Raw genomic sequence first — 15,602 nt, 5'->3', positions numbered from 1 at the left:
CAGCTTTGAGCGTGTTTCTAATGCCGAGACTTGTAAGACGGATGCGTGATTGAAAGCGACTTTTACAGTATCGCCTGCCCTCCTGTGGACACGATACAGTGACAAAACCAAGACAGTAATTTCAAAACATGCTGCGCTACTCTCTTCCCCCTCTCTCTCAAGTGATGCTAAGGATCACTCATCAAAGATAAGTTAAAAAGAATGACTAAGCTATCCTGGTTTGTAGGATTCAGGACATGTTACGACAAGCCCCATGTAGTACAGCGCTAGGGCTAGAACAGTAAGTACCTCGTCGGGGGTACCGCACGGTGAGAACAAGCGAACTGCAAGACCTGGAAACCGATTTCTGTCAGCATTGTGCCTACATTTTAAATTTTTCGAATTCTCTTGTCTATTTTAAGCTTCCTGTTTCAAGAAGCCTGCTAGTATGCACACATGCTCTGCGCCAGCTCCTTCGGATATGCGGCAATGAACCTGAAACGCTCAAGTCAAGACCCATAGGGATGTGTTCATAGTTGTGTACTCACATTAGTTTGGTCTGGGCATGCTAGACGGAGAGAAAAAAATGCCGAGATAAGACCTGTATGGTACCCATTTTGTCGGCGAGACTGACGGTAAACTAGTGTCGAAGAATGCGGGTACCTGCAAACGGCATCATGCCTGGATGATTCTGCCCCGCAAGTTTGGTGCATTACAGCCACGAACCAACCAACAGCGCCTACTACCTACTAACTCCACAGGGATTCAGCAAATTCCAGAAGTAGTCATTTTCCTTGATTAGTTGCCAAGGTGACAAAGCACGCTTGGACCCACCCATCCATTACTACTACCTTCTTTCGCATTGCTACTTTGTCATTTACATGTTCCCACACCCAAACAGCGGCGTCGGTCTGACGTCTTTCCCTTAAAAGGTTCAAGGCATCGCGAGTCATACGATAGCCGAAATAGTCAGCTATCATTTTGCAGAAGCCGTCATGTGTCGGCCGCCCTCACCGCATGCTGCACACGGGCTTTCTTTGGCTAGGTATACCTGTTCCACTTACATGGCTGATCAGTCAACCGCGACTAAGTAGAGTGGCGCCATCAGCACTAAACATCTGCTGCAAAAATAGGTGCAAGATTTTGATCAAATACTAATCCTATCGGCGCAACGAATATGAATAAATTGACCGCACAGGAGGGGTGTCGACTGGATTGCGACAGACCTCCAGCCATTACTACACATAACAATGACAGCCACATCTGAACATGTCCAAGCCTTTGCGCCCCTCAGTTGGGCCACACCATACCTTACATCTCCCAAATGGACGGTTTGCGACCGCGAACGAGGGTCTGAGCCTGGGGAAGATACGGACCGATTCTGTCGCGACACAATGCGCGCAAACCACGGTGTGCAACACTGGGTCGAGCTACACGAGCAGCCTAGTAATCCCGGCGGGAAAATTACGAAGTCGATTTCTCTAATAAAGTTTGGCACGGGCCTAAACGGATTCCCTGGTATTTGCCACGGAGGCGCACTCTTCACGCTCATGGACGAAGCAATGTGCTACATTGTTGTTGCGAACACGGTGGTTGAGCACGGCGTTGCGTTCATGAAGGCTGGCGAGGACCAATGGCGACTTCAGCTTTTCCACGGTAAATCGGCACAAGAGGTTCTCAAGGGCCGTTTGGTAACGGCAACCATGGACACTAAGGTGCTAGCCCCGGTTCTTTGCCCAGGTATCGTAGGCATTGAGACGGATGTTCTGGAAGATAAGGGAAACAAGATGCGGATAAGAGCTATTATGAGGGATCGACAGGGCAAGCCCGTCGTTAAAGCCGAGGGCCTGTGGGTGCGAGTAGGAGGTGCAGCAAAGTTGTGATGACGTCTAGCTGCAAGGGACCAAGATGTGTCGAAACGGCGCACCCGCATAGAGTCAATGTAATGGTTCCTGGAGGCCGGCATGCAGGCCACTTTGTCCTTCCACAATAGTGCATTACCATAAACACGTGTGCTGGGACCCCGGTCAACGTCGCATTAACGTCGGGCACGCTAGCCACTACTGGTTTGACATGTACTGGTCCTTACTGTAAAGGCATCCCTCTCCGACAATACCTGTGCCTCCCATGGACAAGGCGCAGTCAGTTAAATGCACATGCCAGCAATCTTTTCTTCTATTCGTTAGTGACGTCTAAGTGCGCCTGACCTATCTTGAACCCCACCCCTACGGCCACTTACAATGGGTGTAAATATTTCCGTTTGTATAAGAGCGATCATCTATCACCAGATCCTAAGGTCTGTCCTCTCTACGCAGCCACTCTGACCAGTTCTTCGCTCTTTTCAAGATGCATTCCATCCTTGCTTCGGCCGTTGCCCTCTCTTCACTGCTCCCTCTGAGCCTCGCTCAGACTTCGGGCACATTGAACACCCTGACATTTAACGTTGCTGGCCTTCCTGCTGCCCTCAATGGCAACGATGTCCCTGGTGACAAGACGACCAACACTGCTCGTATCGGAGAGCTTTTCACAAAATACAACATCTCGCTCATCCATGTTCAAGAAGACTTCAACTACCATGCTACTCTCTATGCGAACGACAAGCACCCATACCGAACGGCTACTAGCGGTGGTGTACCCTTTGGTAGCGGTCTGAACTCGCTGAGCAACTTCCCCTTTACCAGCTTTAACAGGGTCAAGTGGAACACTTGCAGTACTTTTGAGTAAGTTTTGATATCTCTAACTATGCGAATCGATACTAAACAGTACTTCCTCAACAGTAGCGCAGACTGCCTTACACCCAAGGGCTTCACTGCCATGCGAGTCAAGTTCGCCGAGGGCGTTGTCATTGACGCATACAACCTCCACGCAGACGCTGGGTAAGTCTCGATTAGTAAAGAAAACCCAATGCCTCAAACATGGACTAAATCAATCCCAAAGCACCACGGACGCCGACAACAAAGCCCGAGCAGACAACCTCCGCCAAGTCTCCGACTACATCAAAACCTACTCCATCGGCAACCCCGTCATCGTCTTCGGCGACTCAAACTCGCGCTACACACGCACCGACGACATCCCCGCCATCTTCAAGGAGCAAAACGGCATGACGGACGTGTGGGTCGAGTTGATCAAAAACGGGGTTCCGCCCGCCAAAGGCGCCGACGCGCTCCTCTGCTCCAACCCCTCGACAACCAACGAGTGCGAAATCGTCGACAAAACCTGGTACCGGGGCTCCGCAGCCGTCCAGCTCACAGCCAAGACGTTCGACTACGCAGGCCACATGTTCCTGCAGGACAACGGCGACATCCTCAGCGACCACAACGGCGTGCTCGTCGACTTTGCCTGGACCGCCGTCGACCGCTTCGCCCTCTCCGACACCTTTGGCGGCGAAGGCGGAACCTGGTTCAACGACCTCGACACCGTTGCTGCGGCCAGCTCCGCAAAAGTCGCCTCGCTCACGCTGAGGGGCGCCGACCGCGTCGATAGCATCGCGTTGAAGCTGGCGTCCGGCCAGACCCTCGCCCATGGCGGTACTGGCGGCACAGAGGCCAGCTTGACCCTCGCCAGCGGAGAGACGCTCACCGAGGCTACGTTGTGCCAGGGCCAGAGGAACGGCGGTAACAGGCTGTTTTACGCACAGTTCAAGACTAGTGCTGGCAGGACGCTCGCCACGGGTGTTAAGACGAGCGATTGCGTTACGAGGACTGCGCCCGCGGGTAAGAGCATTGTTGGGCTTTTGGGTCGTGCCGCGGATGGGGTCGATCAGGCTGGGCTTATTTACTCAAAGTAAAATCGGGGGGGGAGGGAGGGAGAGTTGGGTGATTGCACGGCTTATGTGCGCTTTCTTGTGTTTATTTTTTATTTTTTATTTTTATTTTTATTTTATATCTGGATAGGACGGATGATCAAATTATGTTATGATGATACGTGAATGCTGTGTTCGAGGCTTGAGTTGGAGTGATGTTGTTTAAGTGGTTTTAAGGCGTACTACTGTAAGTACGTACTACTTACTAATTGCTGCATAGACAGCTGTAAGTGGAGTCACGTCAGCCACAACCGCTTTTAGATGCTTCGTTGGTTTACCAAGTAGTATCTTGGCACTTGAACAGTGAGCCGCGTAGCCTAGTCAGTTGGCTCAAGGGAGGTAGTATTATGGTGCAAAGAATCATAAAAGCAGGATGACAATTGGTGTAGCATCTCTTTGTCTCACCAGTACCACTCTATTTATTTTACTACATCTCCACCAGCTTCAACATCATCTACCTCCCATTCTCCACTCTTCTACATCTTGAAACCCGCATTACTAGCCTTGGCGATACTGAGTCGCATAGAACTACGTTTCCCGCGTGTCCCTTGTAGGCTTTGATAGTGGTATGATTTGGGAAGAGAGTAGAATAGTGGGCTGCAGATGTATGTGTGTGTGTGTGGTTTGGATAGGGGTATATAGGGATGATGTGGGGGGCAAGATAAGAGAGGGAGGGAGTGGGGAACATATTTTAAGGGTTGTGGGGTGGCGGGGAGGGCGCTGATTATATGACAGATCCCGGGTAGGTGGAGAGGGCGTATGATGAGGAAAGTGGGGAAGATTGTTCGTTATGTGGCTAAGCGAGTAAATTAAAAGTTTTGGATTCTTCTCAGGGGGGTTTTTTTTGGTTTAATATATAGGGTAGATTTAGGACATGTGTAATGGCCAAAGAAACCTTGGTTTTCTAATTTGGTCTGTATATGCTGCTACTTTATACTCGTACAAGAAAAAGCTGAACCTAAATAAAGATAGCGTTCAAGGAAAGTAAGAAAGAAAATGAATACAAGGGTAAATCACTGGACAGCAGCACCTTCTCTTCATCTCCCACCCATCTGAACCTCGAATTGGGACCTGACGTCTCTAGTCCCTAGTCGTACCGTTCTTACTCGTAAAACCAGTATTGAGCCTTATACGGCACAGTGATAACCTCGCCGGCCGCCTTACCTGCACAAGTAGCAGGCGCAATTCCACCAACAGTCTGCACACGGTAGATTTCTTTAACGGTGCTCGTTGATCCAGCCTGAGCGGTAAGTCTAAGCCACTTGACATCGCTAGCCGGGTTGGGCGCATCAACCTCCTGTGCCTTCTTTAGGATCGTGTTACCGAGCGACGCAACATCAAAATCGGGGGTCGTGGTGTCACGGAAGAAATGGGAGCCTATGCGGGCGAAAGCAGGAAGATCACTAGTGGCGATGGCGGGATGGGCAGCTACGTTGCAGGTGTCGTCGAAGAGCTGGGCTACGGCACCGATGGAGGTGGGAGCCGAGCTGGCATCAGCGCAGGTGTAGTTTTGAAATCCTACGCCCAAGGCGACAAGGACGGGGTTTCCAGATGGTGCGGCGAGGCCAGATGCAGGCAGCTTGAGGGTGGCTTTATTGCAGGCTGAGGCGACGTCCCCCTGGGCAGTGGGAACTCGAGGAGTCACGAAGCCTCCAGTGGCGGGCATTGGTAGGCGGCGCAAAGGTGTTGCCGCAGTGAAGCCAGTAAGGGCAACGACTGTGAGAAAGAGCGAGGTGCGCATCTTGACGGGTTTATTTTTTGTTGTTTTTCTTCGTGTATGTGTGTGTGTGTGTATAAAAGACTGGAGTATAGGCGCAGGGTATGTATGTTGATGAATGCTTTTCAACAATGCTGTGTTGCTGGAACGAGGGAAGAGCTGCCTGAGCCTGAAAGAGCGAAGGAAGAGTAAAAGAGGCTGTGTGTGGAAATGTGCTGAATGACTGAGTTGTGGATCATCTTCACAGCAGGTGGCCTGCCTTATATATGCTGTTCGTTAACCTCATAACGGTCTTACCGTGGCGTATTTAGAGGCCGAGGCGGCGGGTGATCTGACTGTCGGAACGTTTGACATGTATACCAAAGTTGGTGTTAAGTTTCGAAAGTATGGAATAGAGTTAGACCCTGGACCCGGTGGGTAATACTCTGTACTAGAGGAAAAAGCTGGATTTGTGCAACTGATACACGAGGGATGAACGGTTGAAACAAAAGTTCCTGCCTTACGGGGACGGAGGATCCGCGTCGCACAGACAGACAACGGGTGGGTCTCCCGGCGATGTTTAGTACGCCGGTAAAACATTGACTTGGTTGTGGAGAAGCAATGGATAACAGCGGCCTTATAGATGACAGAAGTCTTGTCGACCAGAGATGAATTTTTCCAGCTTGATTTGCAGACCATAACATGGCCTGCAAGGCGACTAGAGAGGCAGTGACATACTGCTTACTAGTATAGTCTATACCTACAGACAACTGTGCCGCGATGCTGCTGACAACGGCACGACTGTGCAAGGGGTCCCCGAGTTTGAAAAATAGTTGCATGCGTGAAGGCGGTGCTGAAACGGTGCCTGGGGAAGAGGTGCAGACCAAGCCGTGATTCTCAAACGTGGGTCCAGATGGACGGGCCGAGCAAAACGGCAAACATCCAGTTAGTGTATCCACTTCCGTTATTGAGGGGGATTCTTGTGCTTTCGGTCTAATGCTGGAGGTCACGTGTGGTGCCTGAGTAGGGGTGGTAGGCGAATGCTCCAGACACCAAGTGTCGGAGCTGGCTGAGATGAAAGGGAGTGTCGGGCATTGATACCATCCGTACTGCTGACAGGCCACGAGGTGAATAGGGACATGTCGTGTCCCCACTGGCAGCTGCCCTCGCTGCATCACTGCGCGCCTTCTCGTGTGTACTTGTGTCGTCTGCGTCGGTAGGCATGTTGCAAGTATACATGCAGTTGTCCGGGCAGTGCTGCGGGCCACTCGGGTCCTGTGGGCGTCGTCAACCACACCGACGGTGGCTGGCGGCCAAATCAGACTGCGTGCAAGTAGCTCCGCCTCAACTTATACGTGTACCTGCCACGCAACGCTTCACCAGCCTATGTCTTTTTACATGTAGACGCGCGCCCGCTCGTCCCGTGTCCACCAGCTCTGGACAGCGTCTCAATTGCCACAATGCAGCGCAGAGTTGGCCTGAACGACCTCATTCAAGCTTCGGGAGTGACGCCCCTTGGCCAACGCCAAGCCATTCTACCCGCACCCACGCAGCCTGCCATTGTTGCCAGCCAAGAGGACCATGCACAGGCGCGAAACATTCTTCTGGAGCGCAGAGCCAAACCCGCCGAGAGCAAGAAGGGCTTGAAGAGCATTTTCAAGAGTTCAAAAGACAAGGACAAGTCCCCGGACGCCGCCCTCTTCTCCCAGGATGAGCTGGACCAGGCCTTGTCAGCCGTCATTCGCGACGCAACCACAGGCCCTGGCTTGATCCAGGCCTTCCTTAGCCTCGGGGCCAAGGTCAACGTCATCGAAACTCTGGACAAGAAGAAGAAGTCCGGAACCCAAGCCAACACCTCACTGCGCCGCCGAAGCACCGTCTTGCAGCAGGCCGCCAGCCTGCGCAAGGCAGATGGCGTCAATATTCTTGCCAGCTCTGGTGCCGACCAGACCACCTTGGACGAAGCACTCAAAGCCGCCCTCAGTGCAAACGACCATGCATGCATCACCGAGCTGTTAAGGCACGGTGCCAATCTAAACAACTTCCCAAACGCCCTCGCTAACGCTGTGCGGTCTAATGACCTTAATCTTGTCCGCCTTCTATTGCGGGCCCCAAAGCCTCTCCGTCCCGATATCATATCGTCATGTCTGCCTGCTGCAGTCGAGCAGACCTCCGACGCAACCATATCTCTACTCATCACATATGGTGCCGATCCAAACTTCGACACGGCAAGCGCCTTGAACATGGCCATTGGAAGACAGTATTACAAAGTCGCCGTTGCCCTGGTTGCCGGCCCTATTCGTCTGACTCCATCCAATCTGCAACATTCACTCGACACCACAATGAGGCTTCCCACACGTCAGGCAACTCTACAATTTCTCCAGCTTCTCTTCTGCTGTGGCCTACCTCCCGACAGCCGGGGCTTGTCCGATTTTCTCATCTGCGTCGTACGTGGTAATGACACTGCCGGTGCACGCATGATGATAAGCTACGGAGTCTCCACATCGACAAATGAAGCAGAGTGCTTACATGAGGCTCTGGCCAACTCTAATTGGGCTATAGTAGATGCTATCCTTCAGACTCCACTAGCCCAACAGCACGCAGAAGCTGCCCTAACGGCTCTGCCGCGTAACATGCCACAACCGGATAGATTCCGTGTAGCCAGTGCATTGTTACAAAAGGGTGTAAAAGGTCGCCCGCTCAGTCCACTACTTAACCAGGCCACTAAAGAAAGAGACTATAAGCTGATAGAGCTTCTTCTTGGAGCTGATGCACCAGTTGAATCGGGTCACGGCGGGGCTCTACACGCTGCCGTATTTAACAAGGACCTCCAAGCCCTGAAGTTGCTTCTTAACACACGGCCACCGCCCGAGTCTCTGGGAGAAGTCTTTAGGCTTCTACAAAACGGATTCACGGCATCTGAACGGCGTGACTTTTCTCGCTTGCTGCTCGAACATGGCGCACGTGGCCCTGGTGTTGACCACGCTCTAGTCGATGCCATCGCGGATACCTCTTCTACTCGAGACGGGGCCCTCATAACAGACTTGGTTCGGAAAGGCGCAAGCGTTGATTACGACAACGGCAGAGTATTTTCCCTGGCGGTTGCCCAAGCCGACATGTCCCTTTTGCGTCTGCTCTGCAACGCGAGACCCAAACCCTCGTCGACTTCGGCCGCCCTTCCCCTAGTGTTTGAATCACATGCTGGAAGACATGCTAAAGCGCTTGAGATCATTGAGTTATTGCTAAGCCAGGGAGTTGAGGAAGAACCAGCCGGTCGAGCCTTGCAACTTGCCATCAAAGGTGGCCCAAGCAACATCGACATTATCGAACGGATTCTTACTGCAAGCCCCAGCCTACTTAGTGTTGCGTTCAAACACGCCACTGCAATTGAAGACCCTCAAATGAAGGCCCCAATCCTAGACGCACTTCTGAAGCTCGGAATACCCCAAGAGTCCTTGGATCAGGCCCTCGCTGCTGAAGCACGGCACGCTGTCTCGACAAAGGACACAACTACTACCAAGCTGTTGTTGCGACAAGGTGCTTCTGTGAGTCACAACAATGGCGAGGCTTTGAGTGTTGCAGTGGCCTCGGGTGATAGCTCGCTAACGGCATTACTTCTCAGTGGGAAACACCAAGCATCGCGACCTAGTCTTACTCGGGCCTTCCAAACACTGTTTACTGACAAGAACCTCTCACTTGCCGAGAACAAGCAGAGTGTCGGTCAACTAGCGCAAGAGCTTCTCAACCGTGGTGTCGACCAACCCGCAATCGACGCTGCTCTACGTGCTGTTCTGAGCAGTGAGCATGACAGCAACAACACTGAGCCGCTGGTAGATCTACTGCTCTCTCACAATGCCGATGTCAACACAGAAGACGGTGCTTGCTTTGTACTTGCAACGCAAAAGCACAGTCACACCATATTTGAGAAGCTCATGCTTCACAATCCCCAGTTCAATGTCGTTGTCCCAGCGTTATTAAGCTCCAAATTGCAAGATGAAGTTGTCTTTTCGGCTATACAATCATGTTTTGATTCTGGATTCACAATTGATGACATGGCAACTGCTAACAACAAGGTGCCGGTTTTGATTACCGCCATGACCGTCTATCCACGCAATGCTGCTCTCATTACGCTTTTGCTCAGTCACGGTCTGAATCCAAATGTATCGGTTCCCACAGTGCTCCACCCGGCAGTTGGTCCGGAGACAGTCCCCGCACTTCACTGGGCGCTAGCTCAACCGCAAAAGCGGACCTCAGATGCCGTGATCTCCGCACTGATGGATGCCGGTGCTTCCGTGAGCGACATCTCGCCCGTTTCGGAAACGACGGTGCTTATGCTTGCCGCGCGGGAGGGACGCCATGGTATCCTGACTGCGCTACTAGAGCGAAGTCCAGACCTCGATGCCCGAGACAAGTGGAATAAGTCTGCACTGTTCTACGCCAGCGGTAGTCTATCTGGGGAAGCCTTGGTGAAAACACTAGCCCCACACACCGCAGGAAACGATGGTAGCATACACGAATCAGCACGAGAACTGAATGTCGAGGCTGTCAGAGCCCTGCTTGAACATGGCCACGATCCAAACTACCCTTCTCGACTCCATGGCGGCAGAAACGCCCTCGGCGAACTCTGTCTCAATGCCACTGTTACAACTCCCACCCACCGCTCCCGACTCCGCCAGGTAATCCGCCTTCTACTCTCTAACGGTGCAAATGCCAAATTCCGCGCCCGAAACGAAAAGTCTAGCATCATTCTCGCCCTCGACAACCCCTATAGCGCTCTCCCCATCACCGAAACCCTCCTCGAAACCGACATCTGGAAAGACCTAAACGACCCATCCCACATCTACCATGACCCAGCCTCTAATCTCCACTACTCCCCCTACTCCTATGTCGACCTCCTCCCAACGCCATCCCGCACCCCCATCCGCCCAGCCCTCCTCGACCTTCTCCGCGACAAAGCCTGCATCCCCGTCTACTATTCCTCCTCCGCCCTCCAGCCTGTCGGCGCGACCGGCCTCCCCGCCCCCATTGCCGCCCTCGTCGACAAGCAAAAAGACCACGACCTCAACATTCGTCACGAAAAGGAAAAATTCGAACACCAACGCTCCATGCACGAACTATCCCACAAGGACTCGTTGCGCCGCAAATCAGAAGCTCTAGACGCAGACCTCGCGCGCCAGGCCAAAGCAACAAAGCAATACACTCTGCTTGAGCAGCAAAAACACGAATTCGAAGTCCAGCGCCTGCGCGAGGCCGAGCGCACGCGCCGCGCAGAAAAGGCAGCCTGGCACGCGTTGCTCGCGGAGCAGGAGCGCGAAGCTGCCGCGCGCCGCGCAGAGGTCGAGGAGAGGAAGGTCCGCGATGCCATGAATGCCGAGCTCAAGATGATTGAGCAGCGCAAAATCGAGGTCGAGCATCGCGCCGCCGTAGAGCGCAACATGTTACAAGAGAAGGAAGAGTTTTATGAGAGAAATGTCAAGAGGCAAAGGGAGGTGAGGCAGATTGAGGGCGCGAATAACGGGACTGCCCAGTGGGGGACGGTTGATTAGTACCGCTTCCTTCCTCTTCCGTTTTTTTTTTCGGTTTATGTATATTGGAGTTTTTTTTTCTCCCGAGCGTTGAAGCGCATGTTTTTTTTCTTATCTCTCTCTTTCTGAAAAATGTTACACAGTCCCGGTTTGGCAAAGTTGGGCGGAGGAAAAAAGTTGATGGACAAATTAACAATCAGTCATTGATATCGTGATTCTTTTCAATATGTGCCTGAAACAGACACTCGTGTTTAAGCTTTCTACAGTGTGACCTTTTTTTTTGCAATCAAAAAAGGATGGGTATCTTCTATCTCTCTCTCTCTCTGTCTCTCTTCCGCAGCATAAACCAAAATAAAAAACACACACACTGCTTTTCAAACAAACCCCTTATATTTCTATCTTACCACATCAGATCCTCATCCTCGCGTATCATGGACAAAAACAAGACTTCCTCCTCCGCCTGCTCCAGCACTGCCTTGTGACTATGCGCACGCGTCTCCCATCCCAGCGTTACATGCGAGAGTTCGAGAGCCGAGAGCTTCGGTCGGGTAGAGACTTGGCTGTGAGGAATGCGGTATGTCAAGTCTCCGTCACCACCGGGGATTGGACTGGATGTTCTTGATGATGCTTCTATATCCTCAGACTCGTCGTCTTCGAGCCATAGGAGTTCGAGGGCGTCGAGACTTGCGAGAGATACCTTGTGCGGGGCATCGTGGGGAGCGTATTCCATGTTGCTGAAGATTTCGCGCATGTTGCGGTCGAGGGCGCCCTTGTGCTCACGCTCACGGAGCCAGTGGTTCTCGTTTTGCAGGGCGTCGATAAAGGTCTTGAGGCCGCCGGGAACACTTCGTGGGTCGGCAGCTTGTTGGGGTTGTTCTATGGGCGCAGTGGTGTTTTCGGTGGTGAGCTCTGGGTCGTTGCGTCGGGACTCGTCGACGTTGGCTAGGCGCTCTTTGAGGGCTTCCAGATCCAACACTTGGGCTCTGTTCTGCTCTTCCAGCTCCGCGATCTGCTCGTGGCATAGGGCGAGTTCCTCTTGGAGGGCCTCAAGACCTACAGTCTTGGTGGCAGCATCCCGGATCTTAGCCGACAGGTGCTCAATCTCAAGCTCCTTTGTGGCAATGACTTGCTCGCGCTCGTGGATCTTGAGAACGGTAGCACGGTGTTCGGCTGTGAGGGCCTGCAGTTGACGCACTGCCTCATCGTCCTTCTTTCGTGCAGCCTCAACCTCCTTGGCCTTTTGAGACCATGGCGTGGGACCATGCTCAATTTCAACGTTGTTGGAAAGCACGGAAGCGTGGTCAGTCCAGTGCCGCAAGCTGGTTGTAAGACTATTCAAGCCAGCAGTTGCAAAAATGGACTGCTGCTTCGAATCCAGATCATCGATTACAGCCTTCGTGGCAGCCATCTCACTTTCAGAGAGCGACTCTGGATCTGAGAGATTGACACACTTTCCAACTTCCTCCACCAGACTTCGAGTAAAGTTAGCAATCCCCTGCGCAGCCTGCGCTAGTCCTTCGTCGAATCGAATGACCTCCTCCAGGCCGTCTGGAAGGCGGGGATACATATTGTCTGCAGTCAAAGCCTCCACAACCTTTAGCAATTTGGTCGCAGCCGCAAGTGCACCTTGTGTGGTCTCCACTGGTGTCTTGAAGTGCTCTTGGGTGTACTCGCACTCCTCGAGTATGTTTTCGGGAAGCTTTTGAAGAGTAAATGTAGCAAGGTCGTACAAATGGGCAATGTAATCAAGGCGAGCATGAATCGAAGTAACTCTAGATACCAGTTCGCCTTCTGGTCGCTCAGCAAGGATATCTTGATGGCTTGAGAGGATTGCTTCTTGTGTTTTGGTGGAACGCTCAAGAGCTCCAGCAAAGTCGTCAAAGTTGACCGTGTCTGCCTTTAGGGCATTGAGACCTTGATCGAGAACTTGCTCTACAGTGATCAGTTCTTGGTAGGTGGGTCCGATGTTTGCAAACTCGGCCAGGGTCAGGCTACGGATTGCGGACCAAAGGCGGTGGCTGCCGTCTTTAATCATCTCGAGATGGGCGACGGATTGACCACAAACGAGTCTAGTCAAAGCATCGTCCAGTCGGCCACCATTGCCCATCTGGCGGCTGGTGCTCCGTAGTACGTTCATGAGTAGTTCTGATTTTCCAACAATCCTCTCTGCAGTGAGATAAGCCTGTAGGGATTCGCTGCGAGTAAACTCCTTTGATTCCGTTTCGTTCCAGATCTCAAGCTTCTCCGCAAGCTGATCAGCCTTCAAAGAAATCAAGGAAGCCTCAATCTCTCGTGTGGTAGACAAGACGGTAGCAGCATGGAGCTGTCGATTCAGATCCATGACTTGGTTAAATCGCCCAGTAGTATCCTTGACTTGAGCTTCTGTCATGTTCTTAGAGGATTCGGCGTCTGCCATTCTGGTCTGGAGGTCCATGACTAGGTCTCGGAATTTAGTGATGAGGGATTCGTTGTCAGCAATGATGGCAGCTTGGTCAGCAATCAGTCGTGCTTGTTCTGCAAGCTCGGCGTCCTTCATCTCAATCTCGGCAAGCATATCCTCCTCTTGTTCAAGATGCTGAACCTCAAGCTCGTCATTGAGCTCTCGCAGATTCTCCAGGTCTTGCACAACCATCTCTTGCTCCGCAATCCTGTCTTGCAGGTTTTGATTCTGATGACTCAATTCTCCAACCATATCCTCGTATTCGTTGGCGGCATCAAGTTGTTGCTTCAAATGGTCGACAAGTGAATCGGACTCAGCGGCGCGCTCTTGAAGAGCGGCATTCTCCTGCTCCAAGCGTTCAAGCTGCGCAAGATCGGCTTCTAGTCCAGCAATCCTTGCCTTCTGATCCTGTTCTCTCTCCTCTGTCATTTCTTTGAGAGTGATAAGCGCATTCCTTAGGCGATCATTTTCGTGTTGCAAGCGATAGTAACCAGCCTCTTGCTTCTGCTCTTCAGACATTTCTGTTGTGAAAAGCTCAGCCTCGTCTCGTAGAATGTCAAGTTCCAGACTCTGTTCTTCCACCCGTTTACGCAACGACTCCAGCTCTGATTCAGCCTGATCCGCCCTCTCCTCTGCCATTTCCTTATCGACTAACGCATCCTCTAAGTCTACTTCATGGTCTTGGTGGGCCTTGGTGAGGGCTTCATTTTCCTGTTGAACAGCCTTCAGCGCGTCCTTCAACTCTTGCATCTCGCCATATTGGGACTGGCATTTCGACTGAAGCTTCTGTATGATGCCATTAAACCGATCTCGCTCATCTCTAATTTGGGTGAGTTCTCTGAGTCTTTCCTGATCCTCTGCGTGCTGTTTCTCTAGATGCCGAATCTTTGTTTGCAGTGTTTCGATATTGCCATCTCGAGGCGGCTTTGTAGGATTACTGGCGACTGATGAGGCGATGCTTGGTCGGGATGCCGGCGGGGCGGGGCGGGAACTTTCTGCCGGAGGATTGCTGGAGATACTAGCAACACTGGCTTTGCGGACTGGTCCGCGAAGGCCGGTTTGAGCTGGAGGGCCCGCAACGGATTGTCGCTTGTTTACTGTTGGTCTGGCGGGAGGACCAGGCTTCGGAGCAACGACACTCGAAGGTCGAGCTCTGGGTGTAGTCGTCGGTGGTTTCGGTTTGGGGGCGGCTGATTTGGGGGTAGAAGGCGGCGGTGGAGCTGGTTGTGATATTATAGCCGCAATACTTGAATCACGTATGAACAAGCCATGGCCCGGTGGACATGAAAAGTAACGCTCTCCGCGTACAGATCCATCATTTTTGCCAGTAGGAGTGGGCAGCTCTATGCCGACAAATGTGCCATCAGATACGTGGATAGGTCCCACATATCGAACTATGCCCTGCTGCTCACCGGTCGTCTCTACCGTCTGACCGACCCTGATTGTAGCCATGTATACTGTGTGTTAACCCAGAGAACTGCGATAGATATACAGAGAAGCAGGCGTGAATGAGCTGGTTGTACAAAACAGCGACGACGCGTCGGAAGTTTGGTGCGGGCAGTCGAAAGTGCAATTGCGTTCGATTGACTTTAGAAAACTCAAACGCTGCAAACCAAGGAAATGCAAGATGCAAAAACGCACGAAAAAGAGCTTAACGAGAGTGCAGCCGTGGCATGCAGCATTTGGTGGTTGCAGATGCGTGCGATGCGTAGTGTCTACGAGATAGTAGGGTCGAGGTTGAAGCACCCACGGGACCCTGGAACAATGGCTTGGCGCGGCCATGGTTCGATTCTACTACGTCCCCACCCAGCATCGCCGACACAACCGAATCCAGACTGACATCAGCCATTTTCATCCCCAGAGTATTTTTCAGGCCAACCATCGGGTATTGTTGCAAAATCATGGCATGCCTCACGAGTCATAGCAATGCAAGGAAGCGGGGAAGAGGTGTCAGCATCACGCTGGATATTGTTCTCCGTTGCAGGTCGCCCAATTGTATACAGCAGCATCACACTAGGCCGTGCATGGTTCCTGATTACTCGCGTCGAATTAAGGAATGTTTTCTGTCTACATTCTAGAAGTGTGGGGGTAGAGTACATACTTATACTAAGTTCATCCCGTTCGCACTCTATCTCTGAATTTTTATTCGCAACACATTCG

At 52.1% G+C, this 15,602-nt stretch overlaps 6 protein-coding genes across 6 annotated transcripts; 3 read left to right on the top strand and 3 right to left on the bottom strand.

The window, feature by feature from the left end:
- Positions 1-1,229: 1,229 nt before the first annotated feature.
- Positions 1,230-1,862, top strand: PSV08DRAFT_358666 (HotDog domain-containing protein; the record flags this gene model as incomplete). The annotated part of the gene is made up of 1 exon (XM_014229494.1): positions 1,230-1,862. One exon carries the CDS (start codon positions 1,230-1,232, stop codon positions 1,860-1,862), a length of 633 nt encoding a protein of 210 aa, XP_014084969.1.
- Positions 1,863-2,325: 463 nt separating this feature from the next.
- PSV08DRAFT_383653 (Endonuclease/exonuclease/phosphatase) lies at positions 2,326-3,766 on the top strand (the record flags this gene model as incomplete). The annotated part of the gene is made up of 3 exons (XM_014229495.1): positions 2,326-2,699; positions 2,757-2,855; positions 2,917-3,766. The coding sequence occupies 3 exons, from the start codon at positions 2,326-2,328 to the stop codon at positions 3,764-3,766; spliced, it is 1,323 nt and encodes a 440-aa protein (XP_014084970.1).
- Positions 3,767-4,685: 919 nt separating this feature from the next.
- PSV08DRAFT_263080 (uncharacterized protein) lies at positions 4,686-5,730 on the bottom strand. The gene has a single exon (XM_014229496.2). The coding sequence runs from the start codon at positions 5,520-5,522 to the stop codon at positions 4,884-4,886; it is 639 nt and encodes a 212-aa protein (XP_014084971.1). The 5' UTR covers positions 5,523-5,730; the 3' UTR covers positions 4,686-4,883.
- On the bottom strand, positions 5,554-6,680 carry PSV08DRAFT_263077 (uncharacterized protein). Its single transcript, XM_014229497.2, has one exon. It carries the CDS (start codon positions 6,650-6,652, stop codon positions 5,870-5,872), a length of 783 nt encoding a protein of 260 aa, XP_014084972.1. The 5' UTR covers positions 6,653-6,680; the 3' UTR covers positions 5,554-5,869.
- A 257-nt stretch (positions 6,681-6,937) lies between these two features.
- PSV08DRAFT_383647 (uncharacterized protein) lies at positions 6,938-11,023 on the top strand (the record flags this gene model as incomplete). The annotated part of the gene is made up of 1 exon (XM_014229498.1): positions 6,938-11,023. The coding sequence occupies one exon, from the start codon at positions 6,938-6,940 to the stop codon at positions 11,021-11,023; it is 4,086 nt and encodes a 1,361-aa protein (XP_014084973.1).
- A 228-nt stretch (positions 11,024-11,251) lies between these two features.
- On the bottom strand, positions 11,252-14,895 carry PSV08DRAFT_383643 (dynein associated protein-domain-containing protein; the record flags this gene model as incomplete). The annotated part of the gene is made up of 1 exon (XM_066093426.1): positions 11,252-14,895. A coding segment is annotated over one exon (3,493 nt), but the record flags the coding sequence as incomplete, so codon positions are not given.
- Between the last annotated feature and the right edge of the window lie 707 nt (positions 14,896-15,602).

The sequence above is a fragment of the Bipolaris maydis genome (genome assembly GCF_028858645.1).
Source record: "Bipolaris maydis strain C4 unplaced genomic scaffold PSV08scaffold_2, whole genome shotgun sequence".
Taxonomy (NCBI): domain Eukaryota; kingdom Fungi; phylum Ascomycota; class Dothideomycetes; order Pleosporales; family Pleosporaceae; genus Bipolaris; species Bipolaris maydis.
Note: the sequence above shows the minus strand (reverse complement) of the source record. Positions and strands in the feature narration are given on the sequence as shown.

Coding starts and splice junctions, on each gene's coding strand:
- PSV08DRAFT_263080 (XM_014229496.2), bottom strand. CDS start 5,522: ATGCGCACCTCGCTCTTTCTCACAGTCGTTGCCCTTACTGGCTTCACT.
- PSV08DRAFT_263077 (XM_014229497.2), bottom strand. CDS start 6,652: ATGCAGCGAGGGCAGCTGCCAGTGGGGACACGACATGTCCCTATTCAC.